At 40.8% G+C, this 19,551-nt stretch overlaps 1 protein-coding gene across 13 annotated transcripts in view; it reads left to right on the forward strand.

Annotated features, from left to right (window-relative positions):
- Window positions 1–19,551, forward strand: part of TMEM131L (transmembrane 131 like) — a 121,059-nt gene that overhangs the window by 62,160 nt on the left and 39,348 nt on the right. For 10 of the 13 annotated variants that reach the window (XM_075930079.1, XM_075930083.1, XM_075930082.1 and 7 more), the window contains 9 exons: window positions 5,253–5,330; window positions 6,849–7,002; window positions 11,295–11,353; window positions 11,718–11,826; window positions 13,007–13,112; window positions 16,496–16,649; window positions 17,361–17,531; window positions 18,386–18,455; window positions 19,115–19,232. In XM_075930079.1, coding sequence (XP_075786194.1) covers window positions 5,253–5,330; window positions 6,849–7,002; window positions 11,295–11,353; window positions 11,718–11,826; window positions 13,007–13,112; window positions 16,496–16,649; window positions 17,361–17,531; window positions 18,386–18,455; window positions 19,115–19,232 — 1,019 coding nt within the window. The remainder of the gene's footprint in view (window positions 1–5,252; window positions 5,331–6,848; window positions 7,003–11,294; window positions 11,354–11,717; window positions 11,827–13,006; window positions 13,113–16,495; window positions 16,650–17,360; window positions 17,532–18,385; window positions 18,456–19,114; window positions 19,233–19,551) is intronic. The other 3 variants (XM_075930081.1, XM_075930084.1, XM_075930092.1) reach the window with 1 other exon arrangement.

The raw sequence follows: 19,551 nt of genomic DNA on the forward strand, positions 1-19,551 counted from the left end.
CTTTAAAGGTTTCTCTCTCTGTACCATCTCTGCTTGGTGCTTACCAAGAAGACACTTGAAGATTTGTAATCATTTTTATTCTTACTCAGTTCTATTCTTTTCTCTTTGTACATCAGCATTCTTCCTCTCTCTCCACCCCTGAACATCTCTTCCTCTCTCTTTATCCCCTTTCCCACCTTCCCATTGGCCTTGGAAAGGGTTCAGAAAAGGGCAACTAAAATGATTAGGGGTTTGGAACGGGTCCCATATGAGGAGAGGTTAAAGTGACTGGGTCTTTTCAGTTTAGAAAAGAGGAGACTGAGGGGGGGGATATGACAGAGGTATATAAAATCATGAGTGGTGTGGAGAGGGCAGATAAAGAAAAATTATTTATTAGTTTCCTAAATAGGAGAACGAGAGGACACCAAAAGAAATTAATGGGTAGCAGGTTTAAAACTAATAAAAGAAAGTTCTTCTTCACACAGCGTGTAGTCAACCTGTGGAACTCCTTGCCAGAGGAGGCTCTGAAGGCTAGGACTATAATAGATTTTAAAGAGAAGCTAGATAATTTCATGGAGGTTAGGTTCATAAAAGGCTATTAGCCAGGGGATAAAATGGTGTCCTTGGCCTCTGTTTGTCAGAGGCTGGAGAGGGATGGCAGGAGACAAATCGCTTGATCATTGTCTTCGGTCCACCCTCTCTGGGGCACCTGGTGCTGGCCACTGTCAGCAGACAGGATACTGGGCTAGATGGACCTTTGGTCTGACTCCGTACGGCCGTTCTTATGTTCTTATTAATATTACCATTAAAAATGTCTTTTTTTAGTAAACTGAAGGTGTTGTTGGAAATTATTATTATTATTAGACTAGTTGCTTCTTGCTTATACAATTTTTTTGTAATCTTCTATCCCCGTATATTCAATACAATATTTAGAGTAAAACAAAATGTCCATAATAGCAAACTGCTTCATCAAATATCCATAATTTCCCTTCCCCCCGTAGAAGTTAATGAGAATAAATTGTGTCTAATTACATTTTTACAAACTAATAGGAAGCTTAGAATTTCCAAAATATACCAGTGTTCAAATGGCCCTTTATTAAAGACCGTGTGGCCTTTAATATTTGTGTGTTGGAGTTGAATGGAGGATTTCAAAATTTGATTTCAATTCACAAAGCGAACCAAAAATGTCAGAATTCTCCATGAAAGGGAATTACAGTTTTCCACCCAGTCCTACTAGGAGCCCTGACTCTGAGGCACCTATCCTGGTAGGCTTCCCATGAGTCCAGGCTGCTGAAGAGCCTAAAAGCTTTGGAGCTGGGATTTTTAGGACCTTCCAGCTGCCCATCATGTGTGCTGCCCAGGGGCCACGCAGGCATGCTGGTAGGAAACTAGACAGGTTTCCATTGGAACCCTGTCTGGCTTCTGACAAAATTTTGTGAAAATTGAAGCATTTCCACAAAATGTTTCGACTTTGGCAAATCCTGATGTAAGAGGATTGTCTTGACAGGCACTGTATATTGTTTGTCATAGCAGAATGAAGAACCTTTTCTTCTCTGCAGTTATCTTTGTACATTAAAAAAATCCCTGTAGAGAGCAGATAAACAAAAAATACAGCTATATTTTGGAATTTTTCTTTCTTTCTTTTTTCTTTTTTTTTTTTAAGTAATAGCTTCACTCATTTAAAATACCAAATTCCAGCATTCAAAACCATTATAATTGGGATTGGTTGACTGATGCACCAAACGGGGCTACTTGACTACTGAGCTCCTAGCAATTGTGGGCTACAAAAGGATAGCGGGAATTCTCTGTTCCAAGGCATTTAAAATCTAGATTGGATGGCATGAAATTCATATGTAAAAGTGGAGCCAGATATAAAATTCCATTGACAAGTCAACATTCCATTGACAAGTCAAGAAATCTGGGACAATTATAATTCATCTTTTGAATCCTACTCCTATTAAGGATAAATGTTTCTTAAAGCATGTAGGGCTTTCGTAATACTCACTTCATCACCTAGTCCCTGATTTATGGGCTTACAGTAAACTTCATTCTAGAAATTAAATCACATTTGATATATAATGGGAAAGAGACATGGAGCATGACATGAGAAACCTCCAAAATAACAAAGAGGGCTAAACTGTGAAGCAAAGGTATAAGACTGAGACATAAAATGCTCTTTGCTCCAAGTAGAGAGAGAAGTGGTTCTAACAAAACTATAGAAAAACTTAAGTCAGAGTATTACAGTTGGTTGACCTTTATCTAGAGAAAATATGAATGCATCTTAACTGACCAAGCACTCTGAGCAAAGAAAAAGAATGCATGAAGTAGTGGTGTAGGCTAGTGGGGGGAAAAATTCTCCCCAGGAAGATTCAGAAGGGAAATCTACATTGGAAAAGGTTTATCAGACCAATTTCTTGACTTGTAAATGTCTTCTCACATAAGCCCACTGCCAGTCATACAGTAGTCTCCAACCTTTTTAAACACAAGATCACTTTTTGAATTTAAGTGCAATCCAGGATCTGCCTCAAAGAAAATGCAGAAATAACAGTTTGTTATATAAAGCTGAGATCAAATCCTTGATAGACATAATTATACATTTTCCATATTTACGGAGTCTCAGTGTGGCACTTGTGACTGTACGTTGCCTGCCAGTGTCTTGAAAGGCAGGTTGTGATTTGAAATAATTAATTAAATGAAGTCCTGCAGATGAGCAGGTGGGTGTGATACTTGGATTTGATCATCTTCATTTGTGAGAAGGCGCACTGACACAGATAGGTGGAACCAAAGTAAGCTTTTACTTTTAAAGCACAGGACAGTTTGAGGCCCCTATAATCGCTATTTCTTGATCTGGCTTTCGGCTCAGTGTCACTTTGCATGGTAATTTGGGTTGGGGTGTGGGAAGGGTTCTGGGCTGAGCTTGGGGTAGGGAGTTGGAATGCACAAGGGGGCTGCAGAGGTGGTGTCTGCAGACAAGAGCAGTGTGCAGAGACTCCGAGGGGCCACAGGAACATGCTTGCCACTTCTGGGAACAGTACGAGGCCAGGGCAAGGAAGGGGCCTGCCTTAGCCCCTCTGTGCCTCCATACTGTTAGCAGCAATAGCCCAGTGAGGCTCCATCTATGCTTCGGAGCTTTTTTGGGATACCCAATGTATCCCGAAATAGCTATTCCATGTCTTTAGAGCAAGCCCGTTATTTCAAAATATAACTGGCTTGCTATTCCAACATCCTTGTAAACCTTGTTCCACGAGGAGTAAGGAACGTTTCGGAATAGCGATTTATTTCTAAATAATTTCTGCGTGGACAGTGCCAAATTTCAAAATAAGCTATTTCAAAGTTGACTCTAAATATTTGCGTAGCTTATTTCGAGCTTTGGGTGTAATGTAGACGTACCTGTAGGCTGCAGGAGCCTCCGAGAGTTGAAGTCCAAAGCCGTCAGACTTTTTGCTAAACCGTGAGGATTGGCAGCCCTGGCCTGAGACTGAAATAGACTGTCAGAGGCTCCACAATTGATCAGTCCATTACAATCTATTGCAGTAATAGTTATGGGAGGTTAATTAATGGTGTACATCTTGGTTTTTGGTGCCTGATTTACTTGTATAATTTGATCAGGACAAAAAAGAGTGAAATTGAGAAAAAACAAAAAGATGAATTAGTTGAGACTGCCATTCCTCAAGGGAGCCTATGCTAGAAAGAGAGCTTTTTTAAATTGTTTTTTAAATTATGTGTTTAATCATTGGAGGTGTTAGAACTCCCTCTTGTGGGATTCTGCAATCTTTGCTATATTAAGTGGGTTAATATCAAAGAAATCATGTTGACTTTTTCTTTTGTTGTGCTCTTATGCAGTCACATATCACATTATAAAAGAAGCTTTATGCAGTGGTGATTTGACTATGCGATAAAACAGTCACTACCATCTTAACTGTAGAAAAAGACTTCAAAGTGTCTCCTCATGATTGTGTTTCTTTCACGATTTTAAATGCACCTCTCTTCCCTGAGCAAATAATGGAATAGATTTCTTGTGACGTTTATATACAAAAACTCATCAGAGATAAAGTATGCATTACGTTATAACATCTTTTAACATTTCGTTCTCAGTTCTGATTCTTTCAACTTCAAATTATTTCAGCTTTTTTAAAGGAAATGGATTAGTGGATTTCACTGGCTTCTTGCACCTTTGAAGCTGCTGATTCAAATTTGAGTGAAGTCACAAATGAACAATTGACTGTGATTTTAAATTAGTCCAAAAATCATCCATGTAATTTGGCATGATTGGCAATCACCGATCAAGGGAAGCGCAGAATTATTATGGATGGTATGACAAACTAAGACAATCTTTAATGTAGCTAAAATGCATTATGTCTGGTTTTAGACAGTGATACTGCATAAATATTTTACAAGCTGACAAACATATTCATTTCCTCTTTCAAATCAATAAAAAGGTGAAGCAACAAATAATTTTTGTGGTGTTGTGTTATTTTATTTCTTTGTCTTGATGTGAGGCCTGAACATCAGGGCTGCATTCAGGAAATCTAACCACAAATTTGACCTAGCAGCAGTTTTTCATTGTACAAACAGCAAAGAACTTATACAGGAAAACAAAGGAAGTAAGCCTTAATTGTATATAAAAAGACATTGTAGGGGAAAATTGGGTAGGAACATAAGATTTGTAAGAGTACATCATGTATTGCTGCTGTATAAAATGTTTGATGATGATGATGAATAATTGTTTGATGTGAATAAGATCCTCATCATTGAGCAGTGAGCGTTGGCTTCCGTATAATCCAAAAAGAGTAATCAAATTACTATTTTTTAATTTATCTCTTTGATGATGTTCCTGTCAGACAGTACATTGTATTGAAAAGGAACGAAAATGACTACATTGCCATTTTTTTCACTGTATTGTTGGTTTGCCTTTTGTGTTTCCTTCAGCTAGTAAAATGAAAATAATGAAGTCAACTTCACATTCATTTATAGTGCGTTTTCACTTAGAGTTCTCAGTAGTGCAGTTTTTGGGTGGCATATATTGCATGTAATCAGTGTTTTAGATTTATGCTTTAAAAAAAACAAATGAAAATGTTAGATTTTTTGGAAAAGTTTGGCTTTCAGAAGCCTACGTTCTGGAGAAAAAATACCGTATCTTTTGGTATCTCAATAGAAATGTAATGTGAATAGTTTTATTGGCCTTACAAAATGTAAACTTTGGGCCAGATTTGTCTGGATGGAATCTGTTAAATCACTCTTTCATCTGTTGTCTTTATTTTTACTTTTTCTAGGCAGAAACTACAAATACCAGTCTCTTAAAAGTTCATCTTGAATGCAGTTTACATAACAATGTGTGCCAGCAACTTAAGGTATATCATGTACATTTTACTTTCATGGAACATTGACCTAGGTTTTAGGTATAAAAATGTGTCTACCTTTGTTCCCATAGTAAACATTTTATCTTAAAGGAAAACTCTAACATTATATAAAGTATATTCTGATGAATACTTTTAAATATGCTGAAGAGCAAATCAGAGAACTACAGGTTTTAAGCACCTTAAATAGAATAAATAGAGCCGTTCAAAATTTTGAAACAACTCAAATTTCAGCGGCCCCCCCCCAATTATTTTGTTCACCATTTTTGACCTGCTCGAATTAAAAAAAACAAACAGTTAAATAAGCAGCTGCTATCTAGACAGCCTATGCCCTATTTTCAAAGGGCTTTGAAACATACCCTTACTACAAAGTACGACTAAGGGAAAGCAAGTTCATTGCTTAAGAAACAACAAATTCTGTTGCCTAGGAACTGCCTTTTGTAGGGAAATCACATTAATATCACATCGCCCATTGAGAGACTTTTCTCAGCTATGGAGGTAGTGAAAGCCTCAGGTCTGTTATTAAATTCTATTTTATTATATATGCTTATGTAGTAAATCAGCATTGGTTCACAGTCTTGTTATCTGAGAAGACCCCCTCGACTCTCAATAGTTGTCAGTGACACCTTTCAACAGCTATGGCTGTCCGAGAGACTGCAGCCATTTCTCTTTATTACAAATATTGTAATAGTCATCACCTTCGTTCTCCTCTCAACACTTGACTACTGTACTGTAATGCATTCGAATTACTGCTACCTCTGAAGTTCACATAGAAGAAACAGATCGTGCAGAATGTAGCTGGAATGTGAAGAACGCATAACACCTGTGCTCAGATCTCTGCACTGGCTCCTGGTTCACTTGTGGGTCCATCTCCAAATGTGGTGATCCACAAGGCTGTGAGAAGTCCGAGATCCAGATTGCTTCTCTTACTTAATACCTCACCAAGCTCTTTAAGGTCAGCTGGGCACTCTTTCTGTCAGTCCCGGTGATTGGACACTGTTGCCCAATGTGAAGGTTCCCCACCTTATTCAGAGTGAAGGACTTCACAAATGAAAATGTTTTACATTTCCTGTTGCGTTGGGATTCTTTTGAGGCTTAACCTTTAGTGTCATTTGAATGCTTTTTATTATGTATTACTTGTCTTATGCTAGGACCTTGAAATCCAAGTCTTGGACCAGGACTGTGGTTTTACTTTTTGTGTGTCAACTGAGTGCTTGCAGAATGCCCCCAGGAGACTACAGCCTTCCATTAATCCAGAAGGTGGTTCAAAATTGACAGGAGAGGCTTTCCCATGTTGCACCCTAACATGCTTATTGGAGTGGAATGTGCTCTCTGTATCTGTGCGGCCCTCTGCTGAGAATTCTGTCCAAAGTTCTAATTATTGCCCTGTGATCGGCACCTTTGTGATGGGGACCTTTGTCCATTAGAAATTGGCTGAGACCATCAGTTCAGTGTGGTTTTTTTTTTAAATTCAGATTATTTTATTAAATTTCCCCTCCTTTTTTCCCCCAGAGTTGCTGTTTTATATCTGATGATCCAATGCTGCTAGAAATGAGCTTAGTACTCAGAATGGAACATTCACACCAAGAATTTGTGGATCACAGACAGTACTTACTGGAGAATCTTTTTGTAGTTTACGTAACAATGGACAAAACAGAGACCTCAAGTAAGTCCAAATTGTGACTGTTAATTTTCGCAGAAATTGCTTTTTATACAAATTTCAGAATGGTGTATTGAAAAATATACTGATCTCAGATACACCCTTTTTATATTGCTATTTGATGAGAAGGCCGGATTGGTAAAGTGATGCTGTTGGATGTTTTGTGTTTAATGCAGTTACTGTGGTGGTGTTTCTTACTGAAATAAGTAGCAACCATCTGCAGTTGTAAATGACATCTGTTATGCTCTTTTCCCTTTCCCTTAAGATTTCTGTAAAAAATAGAAATATTGTTTGCTTAGCTGTCTGTTGAAATAACACAAAATGTGTGGTGTTGGTGATTGCTTTTGTTTTCCTCTTTCAGCAAAAGTGTAATTGGTGAAAACTGTAGTACAGTTGGCTGGCTCCCCACCTGCTGCTAACCTCTTTGCCCTGCCGGCCCCACTGGGCTCCTAGCCCCACCATGGTATACCGCTGCCCTGCAGGTTGGGTTACCAGCACTGCCATGGCAGCTCACTGCTTCACTGGAGCCTGCTGGTGCTCTGGCCGCCCTACCAGTGGCCGGACTTGACTCCTGTGGCTGGGCTCTTGGCTGCCGGCTCCTCTGCAGCCAGTCCTGTATGAGCTCCCAGCCCCAGCAGGGCTCCTGCCTCCAGCCCTCCACAGGGACTCTCTTGTCAAGGAACATCTGTGCTTGGACCATGGATGTTGACAGACCAGAGAGTCCCAGTTTAGAGGGGATCAACCTGTATTGTTATTTTCAAGAAATTAAATTAATCGAACTAGACCTGCAAAGAAATCAGGACCTAGAAAGAACAGGCAGTGTGGAGATTATTGTAATAATATACTTCAAAGAATCTTCATGCCATCATTTTTGGAGGCTAGAATTCCACACGCGAAACAACTATCTACTCTACATTTTTTTTCAGTCATACATTTATTGGGTAAATAGGTAATTTTTCTCTCCATGTAAGGGAGGAGGAGATATCCTTGACTTTTAATTATTTATAGCACAGTATTACCTTTATAATCATTTAGGGTTTTTTTGGAACATCAGAACAAAAATATATTTTTAATTGTACTGTCTGATTGAAGGAAAAAAGGCTCGTGAAAATGGATAAATGATTCAGTTATCATTTTTACCACATAGAATTTACCTTTTAAAGGTCTTGATGACCTTTCTGCCTTTTGAGAACTCCAATTCAAGACTTGGGTGCAAAACACATTTATCATTCTTCCAGAGACTGCTCTGTGGTTGGGAGGGTTGGTAGTTGAGTGGAGTGTTATTTAACATTTGACTGACGGAGCTGATATAGCCACAGGAAATCTATTTTCCCTCATATCACATGTCAGTTTTTTGTTGAATAGAGTTATGGGGAGCGTACTTATTCTTGCAAATGTGGATAAATATTCACATCTGTGCAGGGGTGTGGTTACAACATTTTTAATGAGTCAGATGGTAGAAACACATTTTAAAAAAACTACACACTTCTTCAATATAATGCAAAACATAAATCCGTGTATACTAGAGTAAAGGCCTGTCAGAACCCTTTTATGATGCTGGCAGTGGGAAATTTTAGATCTTTAGTGGGCAGCTTTGCAACATCAGATGATGATTGTTTTCTTTGTTTATGTGAGAGAGAGACTAGGAGATTAAATCTCTTTTCACTGCACCCAAGTGAATTGAGAAGTCAATAAGCCAGATCGTGTGTTCTATGGCCTGCAAATTTGGGGTGTTTGGACACATGTGTGCGTGCAAAGGAGGCTTTGTAAAACATTTGCGACTCCTGATCGTGGACCCTACAGTACTTTAGTACTGTTTTAGCAACACCCCTCTCCTGTAGCCATACTTCCTATTGTTTGATGAACTATTGATTATGTATTAATCCTTTGGATTACTACTTAAAAATTCACAGTTAACATTCACAGTTCCTTGTTCCAAGATTATGCCCATTATTTTAAAATTACAATGCTGTTGGGGACCCCAGTAGGCATGGTTACAGCACTTACACATAGGAAGAACCTTCTGTGTTTGTAATAGTTTTATTAACACAGTGAGAAGAGTTACAAACACTCCAACCTAGGATGGTGGATAGAGATAATATGGAATCTCTCTCTGAGAATCCATTTACTTACTAGGAATGTCAATGTGTAGACCACTACATGATTAACTGATAAGCCTTAGTTTTCGGTTAATCTTACCAACTGCACACACTGTCCCCCGCTGCCTCTGATACAGAGGCAGCAAGGAGTGGGGGGGAGCGGGAGCTGATGCCTGTGAGGAGCTGACTTTAAGCAGGCACCCCACGAATACCAGAGCCGCCTGCCCCCCTCCAGCCCTCAAGCTACTGCCTCTGACAGGGAGGCAGCAGCACCAAGGGTGAGGGGGGCAGGCTGGAGCTGATACAAAGCTGGCTCCCTGTGTGTGCTGGCTCTGTGGACCTGCCTGTCCCCACCCCTTGCTGCTCCATCCGGAGGCACTGAGGGGGGTGGGCAGGAGCTGGTGTTGGGGGGAGATTGATTAAAAGCCAGTTCCCCCCAGCACCAGCTCCACGGTGTCGCTTGTCTCCCTTCCTCCCCGGTAGCAGCCCCTGTCCGTGCGGGGGGGGAGGGGGGGGTGTCTGAGCTCTAGACCAGCCTCTGTCCACGGGGAGCTCGGATCCCTGCAGACAGGGACTGCTGCCACCTCACGCTGTATCAGAGACAGCAACATGGGGTGTGTAAACAGCCAGACTATACTGGGAGCTTGTTTTTAAACTGGCTCTCCTCCTGTACCGGCTCCTTCCTGCCACCCCATGATGCCTGCTGTCCTATGCTGCTGCCTCTAATAAACAGGCATCAGCGCAGGATGTCAGGGTGCTCACTGGATTCCAGCCCTGCCCCCGGGGACTCCAGCTTGGAGTCTCTCAAGAGCTACATCTCCTACACAGGCCAGGATCAGTCTTCCCTCTAAAGTGCACAGCAGCACAGCTTCACAATCAGCTCTGCCCAGTCAGAAGCTCAAGGCTCCGTGCATGGATCTGACTGACTGGGTGGGGCTGATAGATCACTTGTGATGGTGTGCTGCCTCGTACTTAGAGGGAACACTGGCCAGGATGCAACTTTTATGTGTAGTTGATGCCACTGTACGTTTTCCTTATTTATATTTCCTCACCCTGCTAATGTTGCAGTTCCTTTCTCTCAGAGTATGTCTACACTACCACCCTAGTTCGAACTAGGGTGGTAATGTAGTCAACCGGAGTTGCAAATGAAGCCCGGGATTTGAATTTCCCAGGCTTCACTTGCATGTTGCCGGGCGCCGCCATTTTTAAATGTCCGCTAGTTCGGACTCCGTGCCCCGCGGCTACACGCGGCACTAACTAGGTAGTTCAGACTAGGCTTCCTATTCCGAACTACCGTTACTCCTCGTTCCACGTTCCACAAGGAGTAACGGTAGTTCGGATTAGGAAGCCTAGTCCGAACTACCTAGTTCGTGCCGCGTGTAGCCGCGGGGCACGGAGTCCGAACTAGCGGACATTTAAAAATGGCGGCGCCCGGCAACATGCAAGTGAAGCCTGGGAAATTCAAATCCCGGGCTTCATTTGCAACTCCGGTTGACTACATTACCATCCTAGTTTGAACTAGGGTGGTAGTGTAGACATACCCACATAGATTACTAACCTGCTTACCTGCAGCTTGTTAGCTAGTGTTATACTCTTGTGGTTAGACCTCTGCTGATGTACCCAACTTAAAATATCCCAAGCTGGTATAAACTGTTACCTTGTGGCTACATGTCTGAAGTTTAGTTCATAGAGCATTCTGTCTTTTATCTTTTCTAATCTCGGGTTACTCCTGGTTAATTGCATATGCTAAGGCTTTTGGGCCTTATGCTTTGTTTACCTAAGCTATTGATTTACAAGCTTTGTAATGGTTCTGCTTTTGCTTATACTTAAGTCTTACTTAGCAAATACCTATTCCTATGGGCTACACTATACCATGGCCTGGACAAAGGGAGGCTATGCTGGCTCTGTGCATAGGATTGTGTGCCAGCTGCAGATTTAGGAGCTGGTAATTATGCCAGCTTCCCAGCTAATTTTTGGCACCAGAATTTGGGCCAAAGATATGGCATGGTGGATTTACAGCAACATAAAATGGTGAGAGAGGAGTCAGGCCCGATGTGTGATTAACTTCTTATTTTTACATGGTACGTTTTTTCATACGGAATTATTAGATAAGTTAGATATTGTTTCTCATATTAATGTCTGACAAAGCAGTGGTACTTTGATCTTTGGTACTTATCTGGATGTTCTTTTTTTGGACAGATGATTCCACAGTAAACATGTATGTATTGCATTCAGGGAACAGCATTTTACGTATACAGGTAATTGTGGGGTTTTTTTTTCATGCTATCGTATTCAGGGATGTTGAATTTCATTAGGATATTAACTAGTTTGACTACTTACTTTTGCTGTTGCCAAAGTAGCCCACTTCTTTATTTTAAGATGAATTTAACATAATTAAATTTGAACATATATCCAACAGAATTTGTATATTTGTAAGCTACAGATCAGTTAATGACTTTAATGAACCCGGTAACCTAATTAAAAATCACAAAATTGTTTATCAGATATGACAAATGACAGTTCCTTCTAAGTTTGTCATGAAGATGAACTAAACAAATACTAAAATTATAATAATACTGGTAATAGTGCTACAGGGATTAGTAATATATCATTTTGATGCAGGACATACAACGTTTCTCACAAAAAGATACATCATCTGTGAGGTTTGAGCCAATACTACTTCCTTCTTCAACCACAAATTTTACAAAAGTTGCTTCCATTGTTTGTAAAGGTACAGTATATATATTTTGTGTATATAATATGATTATATGGGGTACATATTTACCTTTTTGTCAACAGCATAAGGTACTTTGAAAGGGATCATGACCAAGTTCTCTATGCAACTTTGCTCTCTTAAAACATACTGGGTTAAGAGAAGGAAGAATTCTCTGTGCTTATTTCATTTCCATCCAGTTTTATAGACACACACACCCCACCTCTAGCCCCACCCTCACCCCGAATCCTGGATCTTAAGATTCAATACAGGCCATATTAATAAGAAAGGAAAGTAGGTGACAATAAGATTGTCAGCTGATTTGAAAATAAATACATTTATTGCGTGTAACTTTTAGATTCCCTTTAATCCTTTAAATTATTATTTCAGATCAACTGAATAATACACGTTTGTGCTTGGGTGGTTAATTTTTTTGGCATGTTTTGTAAGGATGGTTTTAGTGAATTGCTTAAGACAAAAACATGTTTGTGGAAGAGCTAGGGTAACATTTAGAAGTTGTTCTCTGTTCTCTTGCTACTAGACCATGTTGATGATGGTATATTACTGAAATTTTTATTTAGTTTCCTCTGCCCGGGTCACTGTTGTCATGCAAACTTTGTCACTTATATACTCTGTGGTGTGCTGCACATTTTTGCTATGCTTTCACCCTTCTGATCAGTGCTTTCAAATTCTTTCCTCTTTCCTCTTCTTACAAGACCATGTGTTTTATTTTTTCCGTCTATCTGTTTTGGGAATGGTGACAGAGAAAACGTATTTTGTTTCTGAAAGAGTATACCTCCTAATGGGTGTGTGGGACTCTTCTTCCTTAGAAAGAGAAAGCAAAGAAGGCAGTAGAGAAGAAGAGTGAGTTTGTTATTTGCTTAGGCATTGCTTTTTTGTATTAAGAGTAGAAGCTTAGTTCAGTAGCTAGGGTAGCAGACTCGGATTCAGGAGACAAGTTGTTTTTACGGTGTGATTTTTCTGAAGTGCAGAGCACCCATAAATCCCATCTAAGTCGATATTTAGCACATCTAAAAATCAGAATAGGGGATGAGGTCATTGATGATTTTGCTCTCAGTAAAATGAAGATGTTGGTACTAACTTTCCTTTAAAGGCTCTTTGAAATCTTCATATGAAAAGCATTATTATTAAAAAGATTTTATTCAAGTATATATGTGCATTCTTTTCCTGAATGCAGTTGCATCATGTGACAATGAAATCCATTATGCTGGTGATGTGAAGATGAACGCATTAGAAGGCACCACAACACTAAAAGCATGTCTTTCCCATCCTGTGATGGAAGGGTAGGTTGATGGTAGGAATTTTTAAACATTCACTGGAATTGTAAGGAAACTGTAAAATGTATTCCGATTCTATAGAGTGAAAGCACACTAATTTTCTTACTTCATGGTGCTAAGCACATGAGAATGGAATCCTGCATATTGTTGCTGTGTCTTTCAACAAAACAAAATCCCATGGCATTTCATATAATTGTTTTATATTTCATACACATAAGCCGTCAAGATTTAGTTGAAATAATATATAAACAATTGAGGTCACATAGACCTTATTTAGAATCTGAGATCATTTTTTTCCTTCATAGGAACGGTGGTGAAATGAAAAATGGGTAATTAAACATTCTTCTTTGAGGAGTGTCCCTGTGAGTGCTTCACCTTAGGTGTCTGTGCACCACTGCACTTCTAATCGGAGAATTTAGGTAGGAGTGCCCTCAATCAGCTGTGTACGCAGAACAGCTGGCGCATGTCATTTGAAATGGCTACTCTGCATGCGCAGCCAACCGTCCCTTCTCTACCCGCAGTCACCCTCAAGTGTCAGTTAGTGTTAGCATTTTAGATAGTTATTAATAGCAGTTCAGTGTTTTCTCTCAGTTTAACAGTTCATAGTTGGTAGTGTAGTTGTTTAAAACAAATATTTTTTTTCGTAGGACAGCTAGAGTCAGTTATTTCTAGTTCTAAGCTTTTAAGGTTCCTCCATTGCAGTAACTGCTTTTTTGGGACATGCCCGGTTCTCCTGGGTTTAAAAGCTATAGAATCTGAAGGCTGTCCATTCCTGTCTCAGATGGTCATTCCCAGGGTGTCCGCTGCTTGGGTGAGGAGCACTCTACCTCTCAGTGCCCCTCTCCAAGAAACTCATGTCAAGGACCAGGGAAAATGTTGCTCCAAGAGAAAACAGTCTGACCCGCTTCTGACCTGGAGCACGCTGACCCAGGCAACTGTCTCTGAGAGAGCAGCTCTCACAAGGTTGAGCCCCAAGGACTCTGATAGGGCTTAAGTGCCCAAAAAGAAATCCCATTCCTCTCCAGGGGCTGAGCCCACCTTGAGGAAACGCTCTCTGCAAAAGAAAGCTGTCCCTGCACCGGCTGCACTGGAAAAGGAAGCAGCGGGCAAGTCCGGCACTGACATGTGCCGAGACTCTAAGGAGGACGCTTGATCCTCTCTAAGGCACTGACGGAAGCAAAGCGAAAGCCTTTTATGTCGGCACCAGCCAAAGCACTGCTAGCATCAACTGCGGCACTGACTAGGCCATGCTCAGCATCAGCACCAAGCACTATCATTCCTCCTCCCACAGCACCAACAGTGCCACCGAAACATCTGGCACCCTCAGTGCATACTAAACAAGTGGCACTGCCAGTGCATGCTAAGCATTCAGCACCAGCAGCTCAGCCTACATTGACACAAATCACCCTGGTACTGGTGCCTCTACCAACTATGTCTGCCCCTTTGGGGGCTATGTAGTACTTTTTGTCTGACATCTTGCATGTCGGGGAAGGAGGGGGGGTACTGTGGCTGACGTTTGCATTTGTCAAACGCCAGCCACAATACTCCAGACATGCATCAGACAGAAAGTATTACCTATAGCCCCCCCAAAGGGGCAGACTTCTTATTCTCTCATCCCACCCTAAATTCTCTGGTGGTTGAGGCTGTTAACTAGTGGAGTGGGCAGCAAACAGCCTACCCAACACTTTATGACAAAGATTGGAGAAGATTGGACTTGTTTGGGAGGAAGGTGTACTCTTCAGCCAGCCTACAGCTCAGAGTCTGCAATTATACAGTGCTTCTGGTGAAATACACCCACAACATTTTTCACCAGTTGACAACCTTTATTGGATTCCTCCAAGACAACAAAAAAGAGCAGTTTAAATCAAGTATCAGTGAAGGTGCTCTCATCTCCCAAACAGCTCTGTAGGGCTCATTAGATTCAGGCTGACACAGTGGCTAGATCAATTTCATCTGCTGTAGTGATGAGACGGTCCTCATGGCTGCAGAGAGGTGCAGTCCACAGCTGAAGATCTGCCTTTTGAGGGCACTACACTTTTCGCCTAGTCCACCGATACCTCACTCCACACTTTGAAGGACTCACGAGCAACACGTAAGACACTTGGTATCCACATCTCTGTCACAAAAAGAAAGCATGGAAGGTCATTTACACGCAGACCAATGCCATTTTAACCAACAACACGTTTATGTTAAGTGGATGGTTGTGGGGCTAATGTCTGGTCAGACACTTGTCTACGCCTATTCTAGTGTGGTCAGCACTTGTTGTCGTATTGCCCTACCCATCTTCTATTCTAAACCTCATAAGGACAGCAGGGAAGCAATCTTGCATATCTTAGATGTCTGTAGAGCAGTTGCCTCATACCTACAATGCACAAAACCCTTCCGCAAGTCTCCAAGGTTCTTCATCTCAACCACAGAGAGGTCTCAGGGTCTGGCTATTTCAAAACAGAGACTATCCAGATGGATCTCAGGATACATACATCTCACGTATAACACATTCCAACAGGAGCCCCCTGCAACCATACAGGCCCATTCCACAAGAGCAGTGGCGGCATCCATGGCTTTCCTCTAGACATACGGATAGAGAAATTATATAGAGCTGCTACCTGGGCTTTGGGACATACATTTATCAACCACGATGCCATCCAGATCTATTCTACCTCCGATGCTCAGTTTGGCTTAACAGTACTTGCTGTAACCAATTCAGGTCTCCCAAAGCTCCCTCCACCAAGCACGATTATCTCTGCACAATCACCTATGGTGGTGCACCCACAGGGACACTCCTCCAAGAAGAAGAAGAAAAGATGGTTACTTACCTGGTGCAGTAACTGAGGTTTTTCGAGATGGTTGTCCCTTTGGGCACTCCACCACCCACCTTTCCTCTCCTCTGCTTCGGAATCCTCTGTGTCTGGGACAGAGGAAGAAAAGAACGAACGATTGAGTGTGCATGCAGAGTAGCTGTTCCAAACAGCACACGCCGGCTGCTTCAATGTGCACAGACAGCCGGGGCACTGCTACTTAAATTCTCTGATTAGAAGCGCAGCGGTGCTCAGACACCAAAGGTGGAGCACCCAGAGGAACAACCATCTCAAAGAACCTCAGTTACTGCAGCAGGTGAGTAGCCTTTTTTTATCTAGCCTTCACTCAGCTACCACAAAATAACAGGGAAAGCATTAGGTAGCATTGTATTGTAAAATAGCATGACTAGCTATCCATCCCTCTTCCAGTTACACTTTGTCATCTGATTTTAACTTCATTTTTAATAAAATAATGTGTTCTTCCAGAGTCCTTAGAAACGATCATTGCCCAACAGTAATACTTTCATGAGTCTCAGTGTGAATTGCTTGCACGTTCAAGGACCCTTGCATTTTTTCTCTGTTTCCCTACAGGTATTTCGGCATTGATCCTTCTGCAGCACTATTTCACATAGAGCCACATCACAATGCTTCAGGATTTTGGTCTATATGGTTTACAAACAATTTTGAATTTAGCATTGAACTAAATGATGTCTTTGTAGCCAGAGAGACTAAGAACCTTTTAAAGGTAAGTTTTATTTTAGAATCCTGTAATGTCTTTTCCTTAATTTAAAAGGACTCAGTCCTTTGAGTTGGTTCTTTGCAGAGCTGAATGTTCTCAATTCATGCTGAATTCTGGGGCAGAGAAAAGCACATAGCCTTGTACTACCAGGCCCCAGAGTGGTAGGCTGTCAGTATCCATTATTTGATGTCATGGTATTTTAATATATGTTTAAGCAAATTGTGGCTACAGAGTCATATGTGCAATCAGTATAGTTACAGAGATAAATTAGGTGTACAAATGCATGTACGCAGAACTTTTAGAAATCAAATGCAGTTGTATTTTAAAAAGCTATATTGTAGTGTGCTGATAGTTTACCCTCATGTCCAGTACCTACGTATGTGTATATATAGGAGCAGGAGTGGCCCAAGGCCGGCTGCAGCAGCTGGCGCCCCCTAGGTGGGGCGGCGCAATCAGCGCCCCTGCCTGCACGGTTGTCAATGGCCGTGACCTGATCACAGGGTGCCCAGGCCAGCAGCGCCCTAGGCAGCTGCCTAGCTCACCTAGGCTCACGGGCCACCCCTGTATAGGAATTAAGTATTTCATGATAGAAGAAGGTCAAATTAGAAGCAGATGTCACCTTACAAGTATATAATTCATATCCAAAAGTATGCTTAAATCTTGCAGTTTAGATAAAAACAATTTTTGGCCAATTTGATATGATGATTTTCTTTCTAGATTCTGAATTTCACTGAACCCTTGACTCTACCTCCAGGCTGTTGGAATGTATTTTCTTTGAAGCTTAGTATCAAAGACACTGTAATAAATATATTTTCCAGTGTATTTTTGGCCACAAATGTAGGAGTCACGTTTGCGATACCTCTACGGATTTATTCAACACTATCCAAGGTATTGTATTCCACTGACTTGTATGTGTATTACATACAAAAAACTATGGAAACGTTATTTAGCTTGCAAAGCCAAACACTCTAAAGTGGGGAAATTATAGATGTACTGTTCACTGTGTAAGCTTAATACTTTCCCTAATACGTCCATCTTATGCACTGAACCAAGAAAGGGCCCAGTGGCAAAATAGTACGTGCTCATATAATTAAAGATTGTATAATAATGCAAATTCACAAAGGAGTATAATTAAGGTTCTAGGTTTTTTAGATCTTATTGTTGCTAGAGTCTAGGAATGTCAATTCATAGGTACAGGTTGAACCTCGGAAAACTGGGAATCTCTGGTTTGGCACGGATATTCTTTGACCAGAGAACCCTGGTGGCTGGCAGCCCTGACAGGAGCCCTGCTATGCCAGCAGCAACAGGCCTGGTGGCTATCAGCGAGGCCAGTTCGTGGCAATGGGGACAGTGTTGGGCAGTGGGGCTGGGCTAATGGCCGGCAACTGGATGCAGCGAAGCTAGGAGCCATGCTGGGTTGGCTATGGGAAGGGCCGACTGGTGACTTCCCCTGGCTAAGGTTGCTCCCTTATTTGGGACCAGTAAAGTCCTGAGGGTGCCAGACTAGGAAGGTCCAACCTGTATGAAACTTTTTGGAATAGTAGAATAAGAAATAGGAAGGAAGCTCAATCCAGGCTCTGTGCATGTAGAATCATGAAGCAGCATATCATCCACCCATCATGCTTACTGTTCTTGAATAAATTGTGATTGATTAAAGTTTGTAATGTTCATTGGTTAAATGTGGCTAGGTTTCTTTTATGTAAAGTGTTTCTTTTGTCAGATATTCAATCATTGATTTTCAGCAGGGGGATCTTCAGTTTGAAGCCGTAGCACATTGTGATATACACTGTTACCTGGGAAAGTCTGATACAGGTACGTTTATTTTCTGTAGGTCTCTATTAGCGTTTGGTAATGTAGAAAAAATAGCTAAAAAAAATAATATTTGTAGCCAGATTTGTATTACAAATATATAGTTACTACAAGTAAGTGTATTATGTCATTTAAGAACACCCTGATTTCTTAAAATATTGCTCCTCTATATAGACTTTAGTAACTTGTAACAAACACAATAACTCAGAAATGTTGGAACCAGCTCTAACTTTCAAAATATATGTTTGTCTTTAATGGAATTCTTTTGAGAAAATTATCAGTTGGAAAAGCAGTTGGAAAAGAGAGCATTAAAATGGAAATGAGTATTTGCTACTAGTGGGTACTATAACATGTTATAATTTTGTGCCATTTTGGGAATATTGAATTATGTATATCCCTTTGACTTCAGTTAAGAGCTCTGCTTAAAAATCTATGATAAAATATGGCCCTTAAATGCCAAATGAAAGACCTAACAATAAAGGCCTACTTTAGCATACAAAAGCATGCACAATTAGTTGTAGAAAATAACCGTTTTAACCATTTTATACTCACATACCTATTTTAAGGCTTTCTGTATTGATACCAGTTCTTCAAGTTCTGGGGCAGAATGATAGAGGTAGTAAATGTTGTTATAGTAAAATATCAAAAATCCATTATTTTAGCAAATCTGCTTTGGGAGAGGAGTTTGTCTCTGGACCATTCTACATGGAACGTGGATTCTGAGCTTGCAAGTGAACTTTATGAAAGGTGGCTGAAAATAAAACATGGGGAAGCATGCAGGTTTGTACAAAGATTGTTCATGTTCTCTATTCCAGCAGCTGTTACTAAGCTTCATATTGTTTTATAAGAAACAAATCTTGCTGCGCTATAGTAGTATACTATTAGAGCCAAAACTTTCAGACTTTGGTGCCTAAAATTAGGCTTCTCATTAGGTTTCCTGAGTTTCAGAACAGCTAAGCACCTCAACTCCCATTTTAACTCAGCTTCAATAATTATTTTAAATACCTGTACATTGAGTGTCAATAACATTTTGATTATAGTAACCTCTGCACTGCTACTTCAGTCTGAAAGAGGACAAAACATGCTTTAGAGGATCAGT

This window comes from Pelodiscus sinensis, chromosome 5 (assembly GCF_049634645.1).
Source record: "Pelodiscus sinensis isolate JC-2024 chromosome 5, ASM4963464v1, whole genome shotgun sequence".
NCBI classification, from domain to species: domain Eukaryota; kingdom Metazoa; phylum Chordata; order Testudines; family Trionychidae; genus Pelodiscus; species Pelodiscus sinensis.